The sequence below is a fragment of the Hylaeus anthracinus genome, unplaced genomic scaffold, assembly GCF_026225885.1.
Source record: "Hylaeus anthracinus isolate JK02 unplaced genomic scaffold, UHH_iyHylAnth1.0_haploid 12001, whole genome shotgun sequence".
NCBI lineage: Eukaryota > Metazoa > Arthropoda > Insecta > Hymenoptera > Colletidae > Hylaeus > Hylaeus anthracinus.
This window is the reverse complement of record NW_026534348.1, coordinates 9,918,468-9,943,453: the sequence shown is the minus strand read 5'-3', so window position 1 is coordinate 9,943,453 and position 24,986 is coordinate 9,918,468. Positions and strand designations below refer to the sequence as shown.

Genomic DNA, 24,986 nt, shown 5'->3' with positions numbered 1-24,986 from the left:
AGAAACCTAAAACTATTCAAAGAGGACCCAACTAAGAGGCTTGAAGATTTTGTCCGTAGCTTCTACTGAAATAAACCTGGTTACATAATTTTCTGGAACAAGCATGAACAGACACTACTTAACGATAAAGTGAAGTTTCAAACGTGGAAAATGCAGGCAAACGAACCAGTCCGAGCACAAAATATAAAGTACACTTTTCTTTTAGGAGACTTAGGAAAAGCTGTCGGCGAACTGGTGACAGTGATGACCAGCGAGGACTCGACAAAATCAAATGGGCAAAGAGCACCACCGCCGGCTTTCAAGTAACGATAATGCGACCACGTTCGAGAGAATATTGAATATTCGAACGATATCGACGATGCTTACAAGCAGGAAAAATCAATTTTATCGATCGTTACGGATCAACTCTTTAATTTTAATCAATGACCAATAAGAAGTCTGGCTCTAAACGCATATCAAAGAAATGATATATCGCGCAAATGCAGGGTCAGGGGTGCCGCCATAGTGGTTTTGGGTATTTTATAAGTTTTGATATACACCGTTGTATAGCTAAATTAATATTAATAAGACAATTTATCGTTTGGCTTTGGCGGTCCCCTGAGAGTAACTTTACTACATATTGACACGTCATATCATGAAACTAATCGTACGAGAAAAAAAAATCTGTTGTTATATGCTTGCTAGTTAATCTATACAAGAAGATGAAGATGATGGTGATGACGAAGACGAAGAAGACGGCGACGATGATGATGATAACGATGATCATGCTGATAAAGCAAACGAAGATTGAATATAATGATTATAAAGAATTACACGAAAGGAAATATCATTAACAAATGCATGCAAAAGCAATGTATCAAATCACGTAATCTATTATAGATCGTAGGTTATAATTACCATACCCATTCTGTTCACTGCCACGGGCTCTTCCTCGACATTGATACATAACCACGATGTACATGTCGTGATTCTAGAAGACACACGAAAAGAAATACAGAAAATGTAAAAGGTTATCCACCTTGGTATTCTTTCCGCGACTTCTGGAATCCTGAATTTTACATCGACACAGACAGACACGTACACACAAACACTTATATACAGACATATCATTACACCCGCGGGCGCGTAAACGTATACATATTATATATATATATATATATATATATACATACATACATACCGTTACATACGTTATCACACACGTACACTGGGGACTTTTTGTAATCGATAATAAAGCAAAGCAATGTGCATTATGACTTTCAAATTTATTTTTTATCCGGTTACAATCGTTTTTTCATATTTTTTAATGAACTTTAGATGGCAATGTCTTTTATTTAAGCCTGCCGGATGTTACTTATATTTAAAAGTATATCGATAAGTATCTAATTTACAAACTGTAGGCTGTATTCTGATATGTAATAAAGTTGTCTAGAAAATAATCCCCTTTTGTCGCGCGTTTATTGGATCACGATCCTAATCGTTCCTTGGTATTGAGAAATACAATTTATCATAATGAGATTGTTTCTAAGTCGAACTAGGAAAGATTCTTTTTGTAGGTATTCTCATTTATAGAAATGTTCGTAACAATAACAAGAAGAAACAAAATATAGCAATCGTTATCGATCAAATAACAGATCGAGAGTTGTTTATCTTTCATTCGTTAAAAAATATGTTCTTTATTCGTTTGTTGTTTACCCAGGCTATAATTTTTCTCATCTTTGATCGATAATTAAGAAATGAGCGAATTTTTAGCGAATAATGACTCAGGTGAGGCAGATTGATCGATGAGCTCTCGCAAAATTGAATTTCTCGACCAGAAGACCATCCAGGTTACAAGGACGTTACCTTGACCGGTTTTAATTCGATCCGGTTTTAATCACCCTTCGATGGAAACCGTAAGTGAATCGACAAGCAAGAAAGGATCGAATCAGGCGTGATTGCTTTCGGTATGCGTTGCCGTAAAAGTCTACAAATCGGTACTCTTTTAAAGATAGTAAAGAGGCATCGTTATCTTATCGTTGCTTAAAAAAAAAAAGATGTATCAGATAAATCACGATGTAACAATTACAGAAAAAAAATTAATTTCGCGTGTGTCGTCAGGAACATTCCATCGTATCAAATTCTACAAGTCATCAACATTTTTGAATCAAATTCCACGGTATTTTTCCAAAGTTCACGCTTATTCGATGAAATAAGAAACCGAGACAAAATAAAGAACGCGCGATATACGAAAGCAACACGTGTAAAATTGTAAAATATATTTAAAATTGTTTGCTATACTTTAATTTTTAAATCAAATTCACTTTTAAGAAATACATTTGTTACTGATAAGACTATATTCGTTATTCTTGAATAAACCTATCGCTCTTATTGTTTCTTGCACGAAATAAAATTGTCCTAACTCTGGATCAAAGGGACCATGGCATCATACGTGCAAGAGCAAGATGCACTCTCAGGTACGAGAGCATGTGGCCTCGACCTTGGTGCATTGCTCGACTGCACTGTGCATCGTCCCACGCAGTGGCGTAACGCCCAGGTGAGATTCCAATTTTTTCCTCGACATTATCCCTCTCGAATAAACGGACACGAATGTTCCTACAATTCACCACTTCGATCCCTTATCGCTATCGTCGTCATGTGTAAATTTGGTTCATTTTAATAGTATACGTAATTTATATTTGAATAAATTGCGACCTTTAAGAGTTACGTAACAGTTTGGACGAAACTAGTCTTCTTTAATACATGTACAATAATAACGAAACATGAGTACAAGAGGAATAATAATATTCACAATCAAGAAGTAATGTTAGAATTTTTTAAAAATAGTTTATTATGCAATTGTGTTTCTTAAGGCTTCTTTTGAAGAGGACCACGCGCCAGGTTGTCGAAACGTGAATATCCTAATAAAACAGGTTTGTATTCGCACACTTTCACAATGAACATATCAAAATTTATATTTAAATAAATCGCTACACACAATTGCGAATAAATTCCTACACGTTACTTTTATTCATCACCTATTATTCGAATAAATCGTTACCCACCTCTGCCCGGTTTAGAAGCGAGAACTCCATACTCGCAAAGTCTGGTTTCAAAGATTATACATTCGCGGGACTTCGAATACAGCCGATTGAGTCATCAATACGTGACACGTATACGAAAATACGTAAGCAGAAATTTTTGCGTACGCTAAGACCGCCCAAGGCCGATCGTAATCGTTCCCTATTATGGCACGTTTCATTGAACGCTCGTGCCCGATGACCAAATGAAAAGACGCGTAATGCTCTAGAATTTTGAAATAATTATCGATAAAGGACATCGATGGCCCATTGGCTCTATAATAACTAAAATTAATCGACCCCCTTTGCAGACGATGTCTTATTTCTTTTCTTTTTATCGTTTTCTCTCTTGAATTATGGTATCAATTTTTTCCTATGTTCAAATTTCTTTCACTTTTCATGAGTAATTACATTGTTATTCTAACATTTGAACTTCTATGAATAATGTTATTTTAAATATAATATAATTTTAATTAATAATGCTCATTCTTTCTTCGAGGACTGCAATTTTAAATAATTCTACACAATGTTAAAATTAATATGTTTCGCTCTTCCTTATTACTTTAGATCGAAGTAAAAATTGTTAATTTTGTTCGAATACTTCTGCTTGGGAAGTTTATGAAGTTTACGAGGAAACTTCGCCGCGGTCCTTATCCAGAGTACTCTTACTTCCTGAACGTAAACAGTAACAAAGTGCTTTACACAGATTCTCTCAAACCAGTGCTTCTCGGGGAGAGCTCGTTATTAAGTGAATTCCGTGCATTCTTGGTGTTACGGCAATGCTTTTCTCACGGGGCACTGAACGTCCTTAGAATACAGCGAGTAAACCGACGCGCAATCGCAGCATTCAGTTTCGCTGAGGAAACATCCGAGCCAAGATTCGTGGTACTCTAATTCAGAGGCAAATCCGCACTCTGAGCAAAAATTTCACTCGGAGAAGTACCATGATTCAATTTCGATAAAATGAAAAGGGAGTAAAGCCTCTTTCGAGTCAAGAAATTTACTATGAAATTAGAATTGACTATACAAATTTAGACAACAATGTATCCTATTTCAAGTATCTTTGATGTGTAATTTATTAGCACAGGGTGATCTAATACTGATTGCACTCATTTACGAATTTATTACGTAATTAAGTTTCATGTGAAAGTGTGTTTTGAAGACATTCGTGAATAATCTCTGACAGTTTTGTCTTTTAGTCTTATCTTGAGTTCCAGAGTAAACCCAGATACACATTTTCTTTTTTTAAATACAGTTATCGTCGAGTATTACACACTTTTTGGCCATCGTCAATGTTGAAAAATAAAGACGCGCACAGGTATGGCGAAACGGCAAATTAAAAATGGTCGACCGTGGAAATTTCGAATCTTTTTATAGAGATTCAATGCGATGAAATGTCCACATAAAAAATTCTCCATCGTCCTATCGCCAGTTCTGTTTCCAGAACGAGTTCTCGTCGCAGCGTCCTAAAGCAACAGAGGGACTCGAGAAAGTGGTCCAGGATAAAGATGGTCGAAAGATCCTATAGTCCGTATCCATTGGAGGTTCCATGACCCAGCAAGAATTTTTTTCTCCGTGAAAGAATCTCTACAAAAAGTTTCGAGAAACGATCGAGCAGAAAAATAAAATTAATAAAAATGTAATCTTAATCCAGATGTTTCTCAATAAAATTAACACTGGACCTTCCAGAACAGGAAGAATATGTAAGAATAGTTCTCAGTCTACAGGTTTATTTGTTCTAAATAATTGTTACTCGTTATATGTGAAATCTCATAAAGAACGTTGAGAAGTACCTGTGGGATGAAAATTCTCCTCATAAAATTGTATTGAAAAATATAAACTGCTCCGTGAAGTACAATGATTAATTGGTTCTTGGCACAATTAATAAAGCAAAGTCATTGTTTTCTGAATAAATCCAGAATGAAGTCTTCATAATTATCTCGATTGAATTTTTTATCCATTTAATATAAAGATTAATTAATAAGGGTTCTGAAAAATGTTCTGTGTTCCCTTCGACGACGGCTCTTACTTTCGAAAGCATTCTTTTATCGAATGTAAACAAGTTTGCTCGCAAAAAAATGCAATATTAACAGCGATAAGATTATCGTCTATCGGAGATTTTTTTCGAGACTTTTAGAACGAAACGGATACCATTCACGGAATTCATCAAGCTTACATCTGGAGTTGACGTCACCGGTGTACACAAATCATGCGAGCGCTGCTCACATGCTACAACGTTAACAAAGCCGCGGTTGTATAAAAACGGCCCCCTCAAGCACTCCTTCAACGATTGATCGACTATCGCAATACGAGTGTAAAATTAATTGCCGACATAATTACAAAAAAACTGAGTGATGATGAACCACGATACCATTGTGTACAAATTAGAAATAAAAAGTAATATAGTTTCCCGTGTACGTGTAAATTAAAAAGAATTGAATTTCTTGCAATTTAACGTAAAAACAATGGAAAACTGTTTCAAGTGTCTTAATAGACGATCGGTACTGTAGATTTTGATCTTACAAAAGTCCTGTGCCGTTCTACCTCGAAACAGGTTATACGTCATCGCGTAATGACCAGCGGGTTTCTATTTTTTATAATTTTAGGGTCTGACACAATAAAACTCGAAAGGGTCTTTCTTGCTACGCAGAATATATTTGGGCGGAGAATCCCTTTCTTCTTCTTCTAGTCTTCTTCTGGTCGTTATATATTTTATAGTCTTTCTCTCTTTTTTATTTTTTTGATGTTGTTAAATATAAGTTGTTATTAGTGGATGCATAAGGTTCTAGTACAAATCAGTTTCTATTTTGTAATCAGCTTCGACGATCTTATTTTACGGGTTGCCATTTGACGGATTATAAATCTTTGCAACCCATCTACACGTCAGAATGGGTGGCCATTGTTATTGGAATCTCGAGTACTCGAGACTCGACCCGAATACTTGGTCATTAAAGTATAGAGGTGGTCAAGGTGACGAAGCTTCAAAAGTTGCGAACTGCATTTCGCAAAGATCAGCATTGAATGTCGAAACAGATAAGGGTAGGTATTCAAGCTACCAAAGGAAAAGTAGTTCCATCAGATATCGTTTCTAATATAATAGTGGATGAATTTCAACATTCACAATAAATTCTGCGAGCGTTGATCGATGATGTCATAAATCAACGTCTATTAGTTGTTATTTGGCGAAATATAAATTTTTTGTACAGATTAGGACAAATCACCTGTACTACGAGGATGTTCAACTAATGACTCCAACGCTTTATTCGTTTACATTAAAATAACATTCTATTTATTAACTGATGGAGCACATTAACATATATATTATTTATCGTCTATATCCTCTAATTATGTAAGAATACATGCAACACCAACATGTCAAATTAAACTACAGCTCGTGCAAAAACTTCAAACTAGTATACACCACACTTACTTCAAGTTTTATATATGGTAACACAAACTAGAATAGCGAACTAAATGAATAAAAATTAGATCAGAAATATTCACAAATTTCCATGTGAAAAAAAAAAACACTTCTTTAAGTGGAACACCACAAAATTGCATTGAAGTTAATCACTCTTATATATTAAAAAAAAAAGAACACTTGGAAACAGTTGGAGCAGGTCGCTTAAGAAACTTTACATACTAAACCATTCCTTACTTGAAAAAAAAAAAAAATGAAGTATCCTATGGCAACTTCTAGTATAGTTAAAACGGTACGGTTACTCCCTTCTTCGAGTACCCGAAACACCTCCAACTTCTGCACGGTATGCGGAGAAGTTTTTCGAAGGCGGCACGAAAGCGGCTCCAGGAATTCGTCGGAATGACGTCATCCTCGTGCCAGACTGGAGAACGGAGGTCACGTGTCACGGCGTCAGACGAAAACTCGATACCCGTCCAGCATCGTGGCGACCAATAGGCGCCCGAAGGATTCTCTCCAGCGAGGCGCGCGATCGCCGGTACGAACTCGGTCGTGTCAGTCGAGCCGCGACCGTGGAATAGTGAGTATCGTATACATATAGTTCTATTGTTCGTTTTGCCGAGCTGTATCGCTGTCGTCGTGGTGTTTGGTCGTTTTTCTTCATTCGTTTGTACCGGTGAAGCAACGTCGAGGGTATGATGGCCAGCAACAGGGCTGCCAAGTCGGGTTTCGCGGCTGAGGCGCAGAGAAAGGTAAGGGGAAGAGTTCGTTTTTTTTTTTCTTGTCCCGACTGTTGAATGCAACTAGAGATGGTCATTTGTACTTCTGCGTGTTTTACGACGTCTTGTAGTTCAGAAGAGTGTTAAAGATACCGGTCAGGAGGTTGCGTTAGCATGAACGAGTGTGTGTTGGTGTTTGTTTGGTCCAGGAGTGATGTAGTGGAAAATCGTTAAATTTGTTATATATGGAGCATTGAGGCAATTCGATTTTTAGAGAAATTTTGTGTAGGTGGATATGTGTGTATGGAAATGATGGATGTTGGAGTATGTTTGCATTTGGATTTTAGGGGTGATTCATAAGAAAATCATGAAGTTTATTATAGTGATTTTGGTATAATTGATACCACTCAATTTTGTTTTAAATTATGATTATTGGATGTTATCTGTGTGGGTGTGTGTGTGCATGTATATGTATGTTGGTATATTTGTTTTCTCTTACATCTCAGTGGAAGGCCAGTCAAATTATAAAACCTGCTACAGTGATGTTTACATAGGTCAACGATGTCATTAAATTCTTGAAGTGTATATAGATGTACGTATGTATGTTGACCTTGGTTTTCTGATTCACTTTAAGAGTCATCAAAAAATCCTTACTCCTTTCTATCTATCACTGACGTCATTAAATTTTGGACAAAATATCATATCGACGGATGTATACGTTCACTTCTATAATCCTATACATCTCAGAATCGGTCTCAGGAGTGGTCTATCATTAATCGTGAAGTTTAGTTTGATGAAGTCCCACCATGGGGCATTGACGCTATTAAATAATTAACGAATTTGATAAGCTAGGGGAAACGTTGACGCGGAGGTTGCCATGCTCCCTGTGGTCTTAGAAATGTATATAAAAAGTTTGACTAGTGGAAAGTAGAAAATGTGATAGGTTCAGAAGTAGTACCAGGAAAGTTCTGCAACAACGTCAGCTTTTCCTTTTCGCATGCGTCACTTTTAGTTGGTGCCACCGTGACCTACTGCGCGACCATCCCCCGTGGAATTCGACCTAGTGAGGGTGCGTGGCCGCGCATGTGCGGTGACCGGGGTTCATTGCACCTGAACTCGTGCAAACGACAGAAGACGAAGATATATTTCCACGTTGAGTGGTTTTCAGTGCGTAGAATGCATGTCGATAATTTTAATTCAAAGAATTTAAACGATATTGATTTCTTAACTTAACTACTATTCAAAATCATAGAGGGCTTCCTTTTTCTATTAAAAATCTCTTAAATTTGTCCTGATTTTAATAACTATGAATTTATTAGAACAGGTGTGAAATTGTTATCGAATTGTTTGAATATTCTAATCTTTTTTTTCTGAACTTGTCCTCACATTGATTTTTTAAGTTCGAGTACATAAATTATTTAGAATAATAGGTGGACGAATATACTTTCACAATAAGAACATTTGCACGTCGTAAAATGTTCAGAGCCTCGCAAAATAATTAACTTCAGGACCCGATTAGTTTAGACTCGTCATTGGGAATTCTGTTTTTGTTTTTTTTTTTCGTTCAGTGATTCGAAGGAATGTAAAGTCGATAAATATTGGGTTGCTTCATTGTGATCCAAGGAACAGTGGGATTATTCTCGTGTTTACCTTGGATCTGTGCGTATGTGCCGGTCAGACGTCTGTAGATTACGATGCTCGTACCGAGATATTCCGTAACGCTTATCGGAGATTAATCCCATAAGTAATTGGAATGCACAATGCGTATTTGCACAGTTTGATATCCTAGCTGGTCGCTATGAATATCGGTATAAGGAACGCTCTTCAAACATTTCTGACAAATCGTTAACCCCTGGATCGCATACCTCGCCCAATTGGGAACTCGATAAAAACAATTCGTATAACACTAATTGATAATGTCAAATGTACCCATATTCTATGAACCTTTATTTATTTTGACAATTAACAGGTTGAAATCGAATGTTGCATGTCAATTAATAATAACACATACAAAATTTAATTGAAGACAGCAAAGGCTATGCTTTTTACAATTAAACATTAACGGTTCCAAGAAATGATGGGGATGACCACGCGTTTCTTAGCCAAGCACCTGTCGCGCCTCTTATACAGTATTCATTGTGTATATGACATTGTTTACATATTCAAGTATGGAACCAAACATCAGAACGGATAAGCATCAGCTACCTAATAGCCTTGCAGGTTCGGCAGCTTGTTATTTAATAAAAATAAAGTCATTTCTAGTAGTGAATGTATTTAACCGACAATTTCGACGTCCAACAAGAATAAAAAATGACTGGATAAATGAAGAATTTAAAATACACTGAAACAGTTACCTTGCCTATCGATGCTCGAATTGTATAGATGTATAAAATATCGTGTTATGTATTTCTTATTTAATTTATGTCATGTCATATGTTATTAAAAAGAGAGAAATAAAAAATTTTTGAATAGGAGTGAAACGTCAAACATGCATCAGAGAGATAGTGTATGTGGACGTAGATAAGTCGAGTGCAAACGAAGGATTGACGAAGAATTATCAAAGTTTTGATACGCTCGAGGAGTGTTTCTTCGGAACACCTGAAGACACACCGGGTGTGCCCACCTTTTGCTTCGAATTTGCTCGTGGGTTCTCTGGCAACAGCTGCCAGGCGGTCCCTTCTCTCGGGTCGGGGAATTAAAATGAGACTCCGCTGCCAAAGAAGGGAGCGTCCCTCACGAAACTCGATGGCCATGGTACACTTCTTCTCAGTAATCGTTTCGACGTTGGCTACCTAACATTTTTGCGACACTGTCACGCGATAGAATGTTCACCTGATAATGCAGTACTTTATCAGCGTGTACATTATTATATTAAATACTTATAAGAACGTTCTTCCAAGTAGATACCAGATAGAAACTGCCCAGACTTATTTTTTCGAAGCGATTTCGTATGTTGAACAATTTTAGGAGAAATACAGCAGAAAACTTGTAAGAAATCCAACACATAATTAAAAGCAAATACAGGACTATGGAAGAATATAAATATTCTTAAATAGTAAAAACCTTATTAAATTAAAAATTTCATCTGTATCTTGCAGCAAAACTTATCCGTTACATGTCAGAAATTAATCCCAATTCAAGTAAGTAAATCAACTGTAATCAACTGCCCCAAAAGTCGAATCAATTACGATAACGAGTGACATGTCGAGAAAACTCGTATCTAGAAAAGAAGAAATGGAGCAGAATGGTATCTCGATTAAATAACAATGCGAGCACTCGTGCTCGATAATTGGAGAAATAAATGCCTCTAATCGAAGAACACCGTCGCGCCGTTTAGTACAAAAGCTGAAGCATCTCTCAATTAAACAAGGGAGGGAAAAAATGGGGCAAAACACAAGGGGTCCGTTGTTCGCACCGGTTCCTTTTTTGTTCCTCGTGAGACAATCGGCGAGCAACGAGTCCGAAGGACGCTCGTGGAGAAACGAGTGCTCATTACGAAGATACGCTTATCGTCGACGGAATGCAGCGGTTCGCTCGCTGTATGTGGTACACTGATAGCCGTCATGGGTTTGCGTCTCACGATTAGAGGGCGTTAGCTGGAGGAGACGTGGAATCGTAACGGAAGGTGCGATACGCTCAAATTTCCAAGGTCCGAGACTATTATGTAATCTGTTAGCGGTACCAGTGATCGATCGACACGCATGCACGTGTTGCGCGACAATTCCAGTACGACGAAAGGTCAGCGATAGTATTGTTATCGGTATCTTCGTGGCTGCCCCGCGAACCATGACCACCTTTCGTAAATAGCGGTTTCGTCTGTTCGCAGATACCCTCTGCTAGTTAGGAATTCTTATGCGACGGTTTCAGAGAAGCGATTAAAAATAGTAATTTAAAATAATAGCGTGTAGTATCGAATTGAGTCGTAACGAGCCAGATGTAACGAACAGAACGCGGTGATAACTGTAATTTGCACGTATTCCCATGCGACTGTTCGCTAATTGGGAGAGGTAGGCAGGACTATGTTGCAAATACTAAATTTGCGCTAATGGCTGATGAACGATTATTATTTTGATTATTTTTGTAATATGAGAGAAAGGAAATTGCTAATAGTTGAGATATTTGTAAAGTATGAAAACATACGTTATGTGGACGAAATTTTGAAAGAATGTAAATGTTGGACTATGTTCATTTATGCAATTCATTCCTCCAGTGATACGGTGAAGCTTGTTGACAAAATCTAGAAATGTATTCGTGAGGACATTGGACTCTGAGCTTGGTTGAAACTTATTGCTTGAAACTTTGTTTTTAGTCTTTGAACGAGTCAAATAATGTCTGCAACTGTTTCGATTTTAATCATAGTTTTTTTATTTGAATAGAAGCGTCACAATGCTTTATGTATTAATTTAGTAAATTCTCTTTTACATATTCATTTAATAAATTCACTTGTATATAGAAACATAGTCAATTCTTTTTTATATATTGATTTAGTAAATTCTGTTTTATGTATTCATTTAGAAAATTCTTTTTCCATACTGATCTAGTAAACTAAAATGTAACATTGAGTCGAGTCTTTTTATTTAAGCGCCATATAGGAAAGATGCTTCGTTAAAAATTCGAGATAACAATTACAGCCACGTGTTTCCGTGAACGTCGCGCTATGAATGCGCAGTATTATGCCTCGGATCTAAACATAGGCGTGCTTCATCCCCGAAGAGGATATCTGTATTAGCCACCGGAAGTGCTATAAAGTGGTTTCCGTTTTAGGAACGAATAACTCGAGACGCCACGGAGAAACTTTGCTTCTTACGATTTTAGTTTCATCCATTAACCCATTCACTGCCAACAACGAGATATCTCGTAGTTCAAATTGATTGCAGTTACTCAAGGAATTTTATAGCCTTTTGAATCACGAATTATTGTAAAAGAAGATCCTGAATTTTCTTTTTAAAACAACAAATTTAATAGGACTTTTTATTATCAAAACAATAACTTAGATTACACGTCTGTATTAAATCACGGTGCTCAAGGCAAAATTATTTTTGATTTCGAAACTTGTATCGTGATAATCAATGTTAGATTATCGTTCGTTCCGGTTCTTCCTCCTCGAGATTTTCACGCTCGCGCTGACCTTTGCGTCGTTCATCGTCCTGTTCGGGCATTCAAGTCTCCAAACAACGAGGTTTGATTCGCGATTAAGAAATTCGGAACAGGTGTGGCCACAACTTTATTGGAATAATTAATGACTAATATAAACACTCTATACAGGAATAGTTGAAATTTTTACCTAAATAAAGAAATTCTATTAACAAGCTACTCGTCCATGACTTCTCAAATAAAAATTAGAATTTGGATACCATACCAGACTTCTTGAATAATCTTTAATCATTCATTCCCTACAAATTTCTTAGTTTCTTCACTCGCAACTCCTCGGAGTTCTCATTGCTTGAATCTCACGAATAAAAAAATGTCGAAACGCAAAATTATCTTGAATATCGAAAGGGTAAATATTTAAGGGAATTAGCCACGAAACGCAAACGTCTCGGCAAAAATTCCGCTCTGTTGCAATCGCGAGCCGCGAAACTCCACGTTCGCGCACCGAAATGAATTCGTATACAAATCATTAGTTGACGCGGCGAGGCCGAGCATGGCAATAGAGGCGAAGGACACCGAGCATGCAGCACGAATTCTGTCGAAGCGAGTCGTGGCACACGTTCGTGGAATCCTACGTTTACATTCTGCTCGTTCTCTTCGCGAAAACGAGAGACGGAAACGAGGTTCTCTCTGATTCATTGGAACACCTTAACAAAATCGTAAGTAGTCGATGAAGAGACGATCAGGTGCGAATATGGCATAAAACCATTGAAGCCTTAATCTTGGAGCCAGGAGCTCGATGAATACTGATTTTTTAATTTAACTGCTGGTGAGAAGCTTGAAAGAAAATTCTTCGTTATTGAAGATTGGCATGATTTATGCGAATCTGTTAATTTTATTTAGAACTCGATATCTGATGACTTGATGACCACGATGAGGACACATTTATGTAATTGAATGAAAAGTAGAATATTTTATGAAATGGTTTGATACTAAGTATATAGATGATAGTGATGGAATGTAACGATTACCAAATATTGCGTTGAACAGACTTTCAGGAAAGGAAGTGACACTTGAAATTAGCTCGTGGCTTCGATAAGTCTAAAGCCTCTTCTGTCGATAATGTGTTCCCAGAAAGATACATGGTGGGAAGCCCTAAACGTTTAAAACGCTATCGACCAAAGAAATCATCGGTACATGACTAATCGTCCACTTCCTCTCGAACGAGGAAGTAAGTTGTGTTTTCTCTTAGAATCCCTAGGGGCGAACAAAATACTTTTATCCGGTTAAATGGGTCGTTTAGAAACTTTACGATTCATTCAGTACATTTCCTTAAAGGAGGACGCCACTTCAACGGTTATAAAAATTGAATTCTTTGCACCATCTTAAAATTTCACGTTTTGTAACGGTGCCCCGAAATATTAAGGCGAAATTCGAAATGTTAACGAAGATGTTTTACCAAAAGCGTATTACAGAGATAAGTAATGGACATTTAAATTTTAAATACGTTTTTCTCGAAACCGGTTTTCCCAAACAGGTTGGTAACTTATTTCGAAGACTACTTATGCAACTGACTGAAAATTTGGACATGACTATATCATTTTAATGCTCTGATACTTTTGGAGAAAATTGTCAACGCTCTTCATTCTTTCCTTTTCGATACAGTGCTATTCTCCAAAAAAAATATCAATGGAGTGATATTCATCTACGTTCCAAAAATTCTAATTTTATTCTGACTGAATTATGTTCTCCCTATGGAATACCATGTTTCCTGTACTTGCGTACCATTTTCATTTTTTCGATATGGAGGAATAAAGTCGTTAAATGAAAAAAAGGAAAATGATTGAATGGAAACCCTCGATCCTTGGTAACTACCGTCATCATCGATACGTAATTCTAGAAATTAACACCATTTTCGAAACTGGAGCGCCGTCTGATGACGATTTAAGTAAAATGCTGTTGAGGTAAATTTCCTTAAAGGGTATAATCGTGCAACCTCACGTTCCCCGTGGTAAAGTATCGCGATAAAATTAAGTGCAAAACACAGCCCATTCTAGGGGGACTTTCTCTTACTCGTGAGTCATTCGAATAGCTTCTTCCTTATGTCATATCTTCGTCGGCCTAAGTCGACTTTAATTATTTATCGATCGCTTGCACCGATGATTTATTACTTAACCGAACGATCTCCGCCCGAACACGTTACGAAATCCGTGCTAATTGGTTACTTGGATAAACTTCTCCAAAACTGAGCTAACTGAGTCACGTATCATAACAGACGCAATCTTTGGGGAATCAAAAATAAAGATGTAAAACTAACTCTTGTTAATAAGCTTCAAAGCACTCATCGGAATTTCAAAATAAAATTAATGCTCCGAGACTGATCGACAGGAATTTACAATTTCCTCTCAGACATCTCGAATACTGTTTGAACATTTTAATCTTAAACAGGAAACGAATTGACGCGCGAGGAGAAGATTTCAAATTGCACAGTTAATTAACAACGAGCCTGAGAAAGATGACCGAGTTCGCGGCAACCTCGACGCTGCCATTCCTGACCTTGCATTCTGTTAAATTAACAATCCCATATTCCCACGAGCGCTAGAACACATTTCACGATCGAGGAACAACCGTGAACTTCCTACTTAAAATTCTATTCAAACCGAATCTCGAGTGCTCGTTAAAAATCACATGTATATTAATGAGCCAACAGTTGGTCTCGTTTCTATCATTCGAGCGATACAATTAACCGTTGATAAACTATTAATGACAGTGCAACAGTGTATTAAATTTCTTTTGCTAATCAAGTATCTAAGATTTCTATGGACTAGATAACAGTATATTTTTTTAAGGCATTGTAAAACATCCAAGAAGCAGAAGTTGGGTAACTAGAAGCTAATCAGATTTAATCCTATTACCACAGTGACTCCTAATCACAAAACCGCGAACCACTACCGTGCTTTAAGCTAGGTGTACTGTGTCATAAATGTTCTACAGTTGATCTGACGTTTCGTTGAACTTTTTTTTTGTGTAGTATTCAAAATTGTGAATACAATTAATCATTTTTGTCCCTATTCTGTATTTACAATAAACGTATACGACCTATTTAACGCTGTCTGAAACCATGCTCCATAAAGAACAAAAAACTAATTTGAAATTTCCATATGTCACCTTATTCTAAAACTGTGCTCACTCGAATATCCTATTTGTCTAATTCTTAATATAACAATTTAAAAAATAGTGACCAAAAGCCATCCTACGATTAGAACCATTTAGAAACTATTAGATCGTCTCACAGAATTCATGACACTTATTCTTCTGCTACTCAAATTAATATGTGAAACATACCTAAGTGCTATAAAACAAAAAAAAAAAAAATATACACGTCGAATTGAGTAATCTCCTCCTTTTCGAAGCCGGTATTCTCTCGTTTTACAATACCTTCCCACCTTTCTGGCATAATCGCTATTTATTAAATATCGACTCTGTCTATAGCACGAATTTATGGGACGACCTAATAGAATTACCAGCATGAAAAGAGAACAGTGAACTATACGATTTCGGTAGACAAGGATGACATAAACCTAATCCATGGACCCTGCCGCGAGTGAACGAGCAAAGCCAATAAATGGATTAAATCGAAGTTCCGAAGCGATTGTATAATCGTGACGTATTTGTAAGTGACTTCATTCAATTTACAAACTTCCACGTATGAGCAGGGGACCGCGATGCCTTACCTGTTCAGGCTTCATCTCGTTTAGAGGCCCTTATATGGCCGACGGCAAGCAACAACCTTCGTGGTAGCTCGAGAATTGAAAAAGTATTGCGTGTAACTGGATAAAACCGTCCGGGAATAATGCAACGCGAGGTCTTGCAAAGTGGGTCAACGATTTTTTTCACGAAAGGTGCGCGAATCGACTGAATTGTGCGCTTCATTTGAGAGAAACGGAGCAAAGTTCATAGAAACCTCGAGTCCGACGGGTTTTTGGGGTCGTGAACAACGCGAATGCTGTATTGCTCATAATTATTGAAACGGCACTGAAACTTGGTTCAGATGATCTCGAGGAACGAGCCACCGGAACATCTTGAAACAAAAATATAATAATATTAGTAGGTTAAATACTTAGCCATGAAAACTGATGGCTTAATCTCACGTTCAATTTGTATTCTTTTCTTAAAAGAATTCAAAAGTAATAAAACTGTGGTGCAATCTCCAGAAATGAAGACTTTTCAGAAAATGAAAAACCTCTTTTCTTTTCAATTAGTAACATACGTTTCAACACAGAAGTTTCTCTAATTCTTTAGGATTTTTTTTCAGTTGGAGTAGCAGTTACTTATCGAATAAATAGGTCGGTTAACAACGTTAATTCTACGACCGATAAATTAATTTAACTCGACACGATCCAACGAGAAACGCGATTTGAAGAGTGCTTCCTTCAATTTGTCCGGTGGTTCGCCGACGGCAGGCCTCTGACCCAGTTTACACGACCGTGAACAAGCTAACGTGCCATTAAAAGCGTCGCTGCTGCGAGTGCTGGAGCGCAAGACGATCCTTTAATTGCAAACACTTGCCCTCTTCTGACGCATTCGAATCACGTTTACCCGCGACAATCTGCACTTGTCGCGCGTGCTCCAACAATGGTTTGCTCTTATATAGGTTACGTAAGAAACAAGGATGTTTTGTTTATGTTTCTGTATTTATCTTAATTGACATCTACATTCAATTAAAAAGGTCCCCGGACACTCAACATTTCCAATTTTCACCTCTTTACAAGGTGGTTTTGAAATTTGGTAATATTTAAAAAGAAATGTTGCATACGAAAAAGAAAAATACACGAAAAATAGAGGAATGATTACAGTGGAACCTCGATTATTGCAGGAAGTCATGCTGAAAATTCGTGCAATAATCGAGGTAATTAATCCCAGGGGTAACAAGGTGTAGAACTCTTTGCCGGAACGAGATAAGGTGTACAAAAACTTTCTTGCTAAGTATGTATTATTCTACGAGCGAACATAAGATGAAAAGTCAGTCTCCATTTTGAAATTGGAAGCCTCTTTCTCGAGGCACTACTTTGAATCTCAGATAGACGAGAAATGCTTTTCAATGCCTCTTGACACAAGGTACATCGAACATACTGCTTTGAATGCGCATTTGCAGGCTATAATATTTAACAATTTTATATTACTTCGACAATTCTTCATGCAGTGAAATCACCTGCTTTCTGTACTCTTCCACTTCACCCACTGCGTCTAAGGATCATCTAATAGCGGCTAGGTTGAATCAAGGCTATCACCAATGACTAGATCTGTTAATGCGAAATGATATGTTAATACGAAAGATACGGGACGTACGCAGAATATATTTCATAAAATGCTATAATGATAACATTTCAATTTGCATAAGTGTACATGTTCTGAATACGCTTAGCATATGCATTTGCACACAGTCTAATATCGACAATGATTAGAAATCCTTGCCCTGTTATAAACCTTAGACACAATTGATCTTAAACTCGAACGATCGATCGACTTCTCACGCCTATTAACTATTTATTCAGCATCTTATGTCTTCTAAATTTAAAAGCAACGAAAACAATGCTCTTCGCAGAGTGCATACACACACATTCCTAGATGTCGTCCATTCAGTCACTGACCATGCTTACCATAGGTTAACTTTGATGATCGATCGATAAATGATTTGATTCAAATTGGTAGATTCGTGTCACTTATTCTCTACTGTCCCACGGGGGTCGTTAACTTCGAAGCATTCGTAAATTAGATTAATGAATGCAGGAAATGAGAAGAAAAGAAAAACAAGGATACTAGAAATTATTAATTTCGTTTTATGGATTACCATTCACTGAATCGACTTTCAATGTTCATCAAATTCATAGAACATTCAAATCTCTGGATCACTACGACGCTCAATTGCTGTAATCTTAGCTTCTTAATCCAGTAACCAAGATATTAATCGCCTTCCTCACAAGTCTAATCTTCACCCATAGCAATAAATTCAAAACGTTATCGACCTTTATATCTTAATCCTCGTAAGTAAAGTATTATTGTGAAAAGTATCGATATAATTTTTTAGATAATATATGTGATTTTCACCGATATGGATGAAAGTATAAAGATCAAAATTGGTTCCAAATAATCAAGCAGCATTTCTTTGTCTGTTGCAATTAGAAGAAAGCTTTCGCGTGATAAGAGATTGCGGTCTACGAAAGCGTCCTTTGTCAGGTCGAAGGAGAAAAATGATACAGGTGAGAGGCTGGTTGTAACCCCGCATAATTTCGAACACAATGGGGCTCCACCACACCCTTCGGACTTTAGAGGCCTGCTCGAGAAGAGCTGGACTCAAGATCGCTTGGTATGCAGTGGAATGTATATAGGTAGACGTCACACCCTGTCCCTAAACTTCACGTTTTGCTTTTTGCTCTTCATGTAGTCTAGACACGCGGCCTTCTTAGAATTTAATATATTTAATGTTCTCTGCCTAGAATTTAAGCAAATTGTCACGCGATGTAAAGGTCGATATTCCTTTTCCTGACTCGAAGACTCATCCTTCGTATTTATTTTTCAGCGAAATTATTACAAGAGTGGGTTGTTCGTTACTTTATTACTTTTGACTGGTTCCCAATTAAACACATACGATAGCAATCCTAGAAAAATGTTTTCACCATCACTGCTAATTTAAATAATATACGAAGTTTAAAAAAAATAACATGAGAATGTAAAACGTGGTGCTCAAACTCGAATGGTTCCACTGTTTTACTAAAAAAAAAAAAGAAAAAGAATGTAAAGCCAGTTATTTCAATAATCGCACAAATACGAAACGAGGAATAACGTATTTACGAAGTAACGCGATTAGGCGTGTTGGCTTTCAGGTTTACGAGAATCGTCTACACGAGTGACGGGGAAGTTAATGCGGCAGGTGTTTTCACAATCGACTTCTTTAGATCGGCCATTGCTTCTGCGTGAATCGCAAATATTTTCCGTGAGCACGGCATTGACGAGTGGACACTGGTTTCACCCGTTAATGAAATTATCACACGCTTACTTAATGCCTATATATAGAATTCACATAGTATTCCACATTGTCAGCTCGTATCACGAAGATAGCAGACGCCAGCTGGCGATTCGATAAGTTATCGTTAAATGCAAAACGTATTCGCAAAGGGAACCCTATACGGCTTACCTGACATCAAACTCGGAGTCCACGATGAATATTCACAAATACGTATAATGAATGGTTTATTTTAAATTAAATGATGCTTGATGTGGATCATTTTCAGTGATACATGGATATGTCATAGGCATGAATAATTTTATAAAAAAGAAGAAATGTATGAATCTGCAAATACTAAGAGGATAGTAGTCATTATGGATAGGATGTGTAAATAAAATTCATTCGACAGTGAATTGACATGAAAATGTGGTGACTTGAATGAGTGGACCAATAGAAATGAACGAACTGTTTATTAAGATCACTTGGTCAGCCACTTTGATGAAAGAAGGTCCTAACTTTGGAACATAATTTAGTATTGAGTATTTACTTTTTTATATGTTCAATTTGAATCCTCGAGGGATGCGATAATTTCAGAAGACAATAGCGTACCGAGTGGGCATATTTCACGGTTGGTTAATTAGAATAAATTTGCATGTACACGATGTCGTATCGCTCGAAGTTAATATTTTGCTAATTAAATTTGAAGTTATGTCAGAGCCTTGATGAAGCTATGCTGTCAAGAATGTCTCAGTTTTCGACCATAAACGGTTAAGCATCGCCGATGGGTAAACACGGTGAGCGCAGTTTACGTAATCCACCCTACTTAAAACAGCCACTACCGCGGTGACAAATAATGTATAAAGCAAAAACTGAAAATCGTTAAGAGACATTAGTCATGTTCCATTTGCGTCTTGTTAAGTCGTCGACGAAGCAAGAAAAAGTGAGAAACCTGATTGGCAAGCTGTACACGAAGCACGATTAACATTATTAAATGTTTGTAACCGAGACGAGTTGAAGAGAATGTCACTGGACAAAAGGCAGAGAATAAAATATATAGGAGCATTGAATTCGGAATAAATGAATGGAACTGATGCAATAGGGAATAGAAATAGTTCGATAGAGATCTTTAATTAACGAATAATAACATTGTAACAAAAATTAACTGCGAGTGTTTATGCAAACATTCATGAAATATCAACAATAATATACATGTTACAACGTTTCGAAGATAAATACTTTCGTTTAAGTTTCTGTTCTTTAGCTCTACATGTGCAAATATGAATATGCATAAATATCTGCATAGTAATGAAGTACAACGTTGAAAATCGTACAGGTAAAGTGACATATACTTTGTATTTCATATTAATCGTAAAATGTACGTGTTTAAGTGACACGCGCGGAATGTCGTGGAGTATTCCAATACGGGCACGATTTGAAAAGAAAGCTTGAACATTTCGACACAAAACAATCTCTGTTAACGGTATCATGCTACATAATGATTGCTCTTACATAGTCTGACTTCAGGAAGGAAGCACAATTTCAACAGACTGAGATACGAGTTCGGTGAAAGCGAATACCTTTAACGTGAAACTTCTTTGCATAAAACTCGGCATTGTTCCGACTGGCTTCCTGATTTGCATCGAAAAATTTACGATTCCTATTATACAGTCGTTTTCACTTTGCATGCCGAACTTTGAGATCGATGAAATTCTCTTAATTCCTGATTCGATTGTTTCGTATTACTCGGTATCAGTGAAAGTTGAATCTTCAACTTCAAAGATTTCAGTTTGATATTTCACACGTGTGTATAGAAAAAGCTTCATTTCCATAAAGATTGACGAGTGTCCTAAACTTCTGGGCGTCACAGTAGACACGAAAATTGACCTTGTCAAATGTATAATAGAAGTAATTGTTAATCGTGCTGATTCAAGAGGTTTAGCTCCTTAGCGCGCGCTGCATAAATAAACCATTACCATATTAAGACTTCCATGTTAACAAAAGGTCTTTGAAAATGTCCTAATTGCAGTTAGCAAATATATTTCACTTGCCAAAGCAAGACAAGTAGCTTTCTGTATAATAATGTTATAAAGTTATAGCACTAGTGTTGGATTGATTATGGGTAGCAATTTCTTCACTGAAGAATATGTCTTCATTCTGCATTAAACTGAAGAATCTCCATAAAAAAAAGACGACACAAAAATTGCTTATACCATTGATTAAACTCTTGATGTAAGAATCAAACGCGTGGCTCGCGATACCGACACCGGAAGTCGCTTCTAATTTCATCAAGGTCAATTTCCCAATCTACGTTGGCCAAAGCCTCGTAAGCCTAAATATGTATTCATTTTGTTTAATTTGGGTTATCAATCAACTGATTATTTTTGGAAAAGATTAACTGTTTAAGAAAGATTCCAAACCGCGAGACTTCGAATAATCTTTTATAATTTCATTTCATTTATGTTCGCTGTAAATTGCTGCGTAGCAGTAAGATTCTAATGTAAACAGAAATTTTCTGTTTCCGCGCACCAAATATTCGAAATCTTTCGTTACGAAAACACTTTTATGAGGCTACCAGATGCCAGATCTGGTAGTATGTTATTCTAATCGCATGATCAGGACCCTGGACGTTTTACGACGCGAAATACATCACGATCAAGACACCGTATGCCTAACGGAATATGCATACTGCACAAGGATGAATGCGTCGGTCCAAGCTTGTAAACCTTTCCTTTTTAGGTAACCTTATACGTGAATAACTGTGCGACCATTGCGCGTTTTCCGTCGGTCCCTACAGGCATCGGAATGAAAACTGTACGCGATAACTATGGATCGATCGTTTTCAAATCGTCATATAAAAATTGGTTTGCTCCCGATTGAATTGCAATAATAAATCAACGGACTAGACAACGACTTCTTCTTTGATCTCCTTATCAGAGTTGAGCATCGATTACTTATATGGTAATCACTCACAGTTGTCAGATTAATGACTCATTACGTCGGTTCATTGGCGCAAGCATCAGGTAAAACGTAATCAGAAATAACGAGAATCTATACCTTATTTCTAAATAAAAGCTGTTTTTACTTAGAAATAGAAAGTGAGAAGATAGTTTAAGATTGCCTCGTCAGTCAATTATGTATTCCGTAGAATTTTGATTGTAACAACCAACAACTACTTTTCTTTTTCTGTAATTACTTCTCAATTAATTTGTGTTTAAACATCAGGCAATAATCAATTTACACTAAGAGGAAAACATATGATACGTGAAGAGGAAGGAAGTAAATAGGGAAACCTGCCCACTTCTGAAACACTCATCGGCGATAGCGTAGGCGGAAACGTGTTCTCGGTTTCTGTGAGCGTTACAAAAACTTTCTCCGAAACGATGCTTGCGTTTATAGGGAGAATTTGTGGGACGCGTTGGAAAGAACAACGAAGTGTTGAAACAAGTTGGGTCAGTGACTCCCAGCGACTGCTCGTGTCGCAGACCCTACAGGATGTGTTACTTGGATCACTGGCACATCGCATAATTAATAACAGGCAACGGTCGGAGCCTCGTGTTCTATCGAGTTTGAAAGATTGATGACGAATCTCGAGGCTCCTGCGATAAGAATGAAATTAAATATGAAAAAGGATTGCCCTTCGATTCGAAAAATTGACGAGTCCATGCATACAGGGTGTCTTTGTCAAAGTCAGCAGGTCATTCTACTATCAGCGCTAGAGATCTATATGTATTTCATTCCAATTATACCGAAAATAAGATTTTGAGTATTTATTTCGTTTCATTCTTTATTTCACTTTAAATTCCCAGAAAGTCTATCAATGTCAACTTGTTCTGTATTATTTATTTATATAACAGACTATTGAACTTTAGACATTTTCTAAAGAAGATCTAAGAAAATTGGTTTGAATGGTTCATAGTAGCTTACCGCTAAATGATCCTATCGTTTGCTTCGTCGTCCTGTATTCGAAAGCTTCTGCGCGCTGTAACGTTATTTCTAACCGAGCAAGGGTTCAAGGAAACAGTGATTGACGATCATAAATCGGCTCTGTTGCAGATCAACAGTAAATACAGCGAGGAGTTGGCGCAGGAATGTTTGGAATGGATCAAGACGATCACGGGCGAAAATATAAATACTAACGGGGACATGGACAACTTCTATGAGATTTTGAAGGACGGGACCCTTCTTTGCCAGTATGTATACTTCTTGAAAAAAAAAAAACACTTGTTGATACGGCGAAGATTTCTGCCATGTTAAAATCGACGTTTACATATTTCAGACTAGTGAACGATATCAAGGAAGGTTCGGTGAAGAAGATTAACAAAACCAGCCTCGCTTTCAAGTGTATGGAAAATATTAACGCCTTCCTCGAAGCCGCAAGAGCGCTGGGCGTTCCGGCTCAGGAGACGTTCCAGACAGTCGATCTCTGGGAAAGACAAAATCTCAATTCCGTAGTGATTTGCTTACAGTCTCTAGGTAGAAAGGTACGAGAACGTAGAGTATTTCATTTATTGTACTGGTACATAAATATTTTGCTTAAATATAGAGTCCGTAGAGCTTGTTTCGAAATGGAGCACTCTTAAGTTACGTAAAAGAGTATAAACGGGGTGAGAAAAGGAGGATTCATGAATCTATGCTTATATGATGTTTTCGTTGACATAATAAATACATTGCTATAAATTAAAAATTATATATTGTAAAAATTAGTATTTGGCATTATTTTAACGTGAAATTTGCTTTCCAGGCGGGCAACTACGGTAAACCAAGTATCGGACCAAAAGAAGCGGACAAAAATGTACGCAACTTCACCGAGGAACAACTGAGGGCTGGACAAGGTGTTATCAGTTTACAATATGGCAGCAACAAGGGTGCTAATCAAAGTGGCATTAACTTTGGGAATACTAGACATATGTAAACGCATTCATCGTAACGTCACCCGAAGAAATTCCAACTTCACTCGATCCTTTTATTTTATTTCCATGATGTACTAGACTTATAGACAATGTTCGTCGTACAACAATCTTTCTTGTCGTGGTCCAAATTAATCTAAATGGCGCACAAAACACATCCGCGCGCGTGGACGATGAACCGGATGACTTTGTATGCATTTACACTAGGAGATAGTAAAATACGTGCATACCGATGGGTATGTTGTAACATTCTTTTTCGTACTGTTTCGGCAAAATGAGCAATCTCAACAAAACACACCTTTGCTCAAACTGAAAATTTCAAGCGTACTTCTAGTATCGTAATACGTAGATCGTTAATGAATTGTGAACAATTGAAAGTGCTATAAAAAAAAAGAAGTATTTGTTCTTTGAAGGGAAACCAATTTATTTCCAAATGTAAGAACAATGTTACATTATGCTGCTAATAAAGATTGGACTCCATGTTTGTTAAATATTACATATAGATTATAAAACAGAGATACTAATGCAATTAGATACTCTGTTACTGTTACTGTAAAACCTCGTACGAGTTACAGTGTAACCAAATTATACTTTAAAAATTCATGTTGCACGTGAGATGATAACTATTATAATTATTGTATAATGATAAATGATATATAATTATATTAAGTATTTTGTACAAATATTTTTTGATGATTATAAAAATAATTTTTCATAATGTATTGATGAAATGAGTTAATAAACCAACCCGCAGACTATATTAATGTGTAATGATCAAATCAAATC

The 24,986-nt window shown here is 36.9% G+C and overlaps 2 protein-coding genes across 10 annotated transcripts in view; both read left to right on the top strand.

Annotated features, from left to right (window-relative positions):
• LOC128891333 (dystrophin, isoforms A/C/F/G/H-like) overlaps positions 1–1,312 on the top strand; it is a 567,969-nt gene extending 566,657 nt beyond the window's left edge. For all 9 annotated transcript variants that reach the window (XM_054150727.1, XM_054150734.1, XM_054150735.1 and 6 more), the window contains one exon: positions 206–1,312. In XM_054150727.1, coding sequence (XP_054006702.1) covers positions 206–306 — 101 coding nt within the window. In that variant the 3' untranslated portion in view covers positions 307–1,312. The remainder of the gene's footprint in view (positions 1–205) is intronic.
• Positions 1,313–7,032: 5,720 nt separating this feature from the next.
• Positions 7,033–24,960, top strand: LOC128891385 (myophilin). The gene is made up of 4 exons (XM_054150833.1): positions 7,033–7,229; positions 23,347–23,483; positions 23,570–23,774; positions 24,035–24,960. The coding sequence occupies exons 1-4, from the start codon at positions 7,173–7,175 to the stop codon at positions 24,203–24,205; spliced, it is 570 nt and encodes a 189-aa protein (XP_054006808.1). The 5' UTR covers positions 7,033–7,172; the 3' UTR covers positions 24,206–24,960.
• Positions 24,961–24,986: the final 26 nt, after the last annotated feature.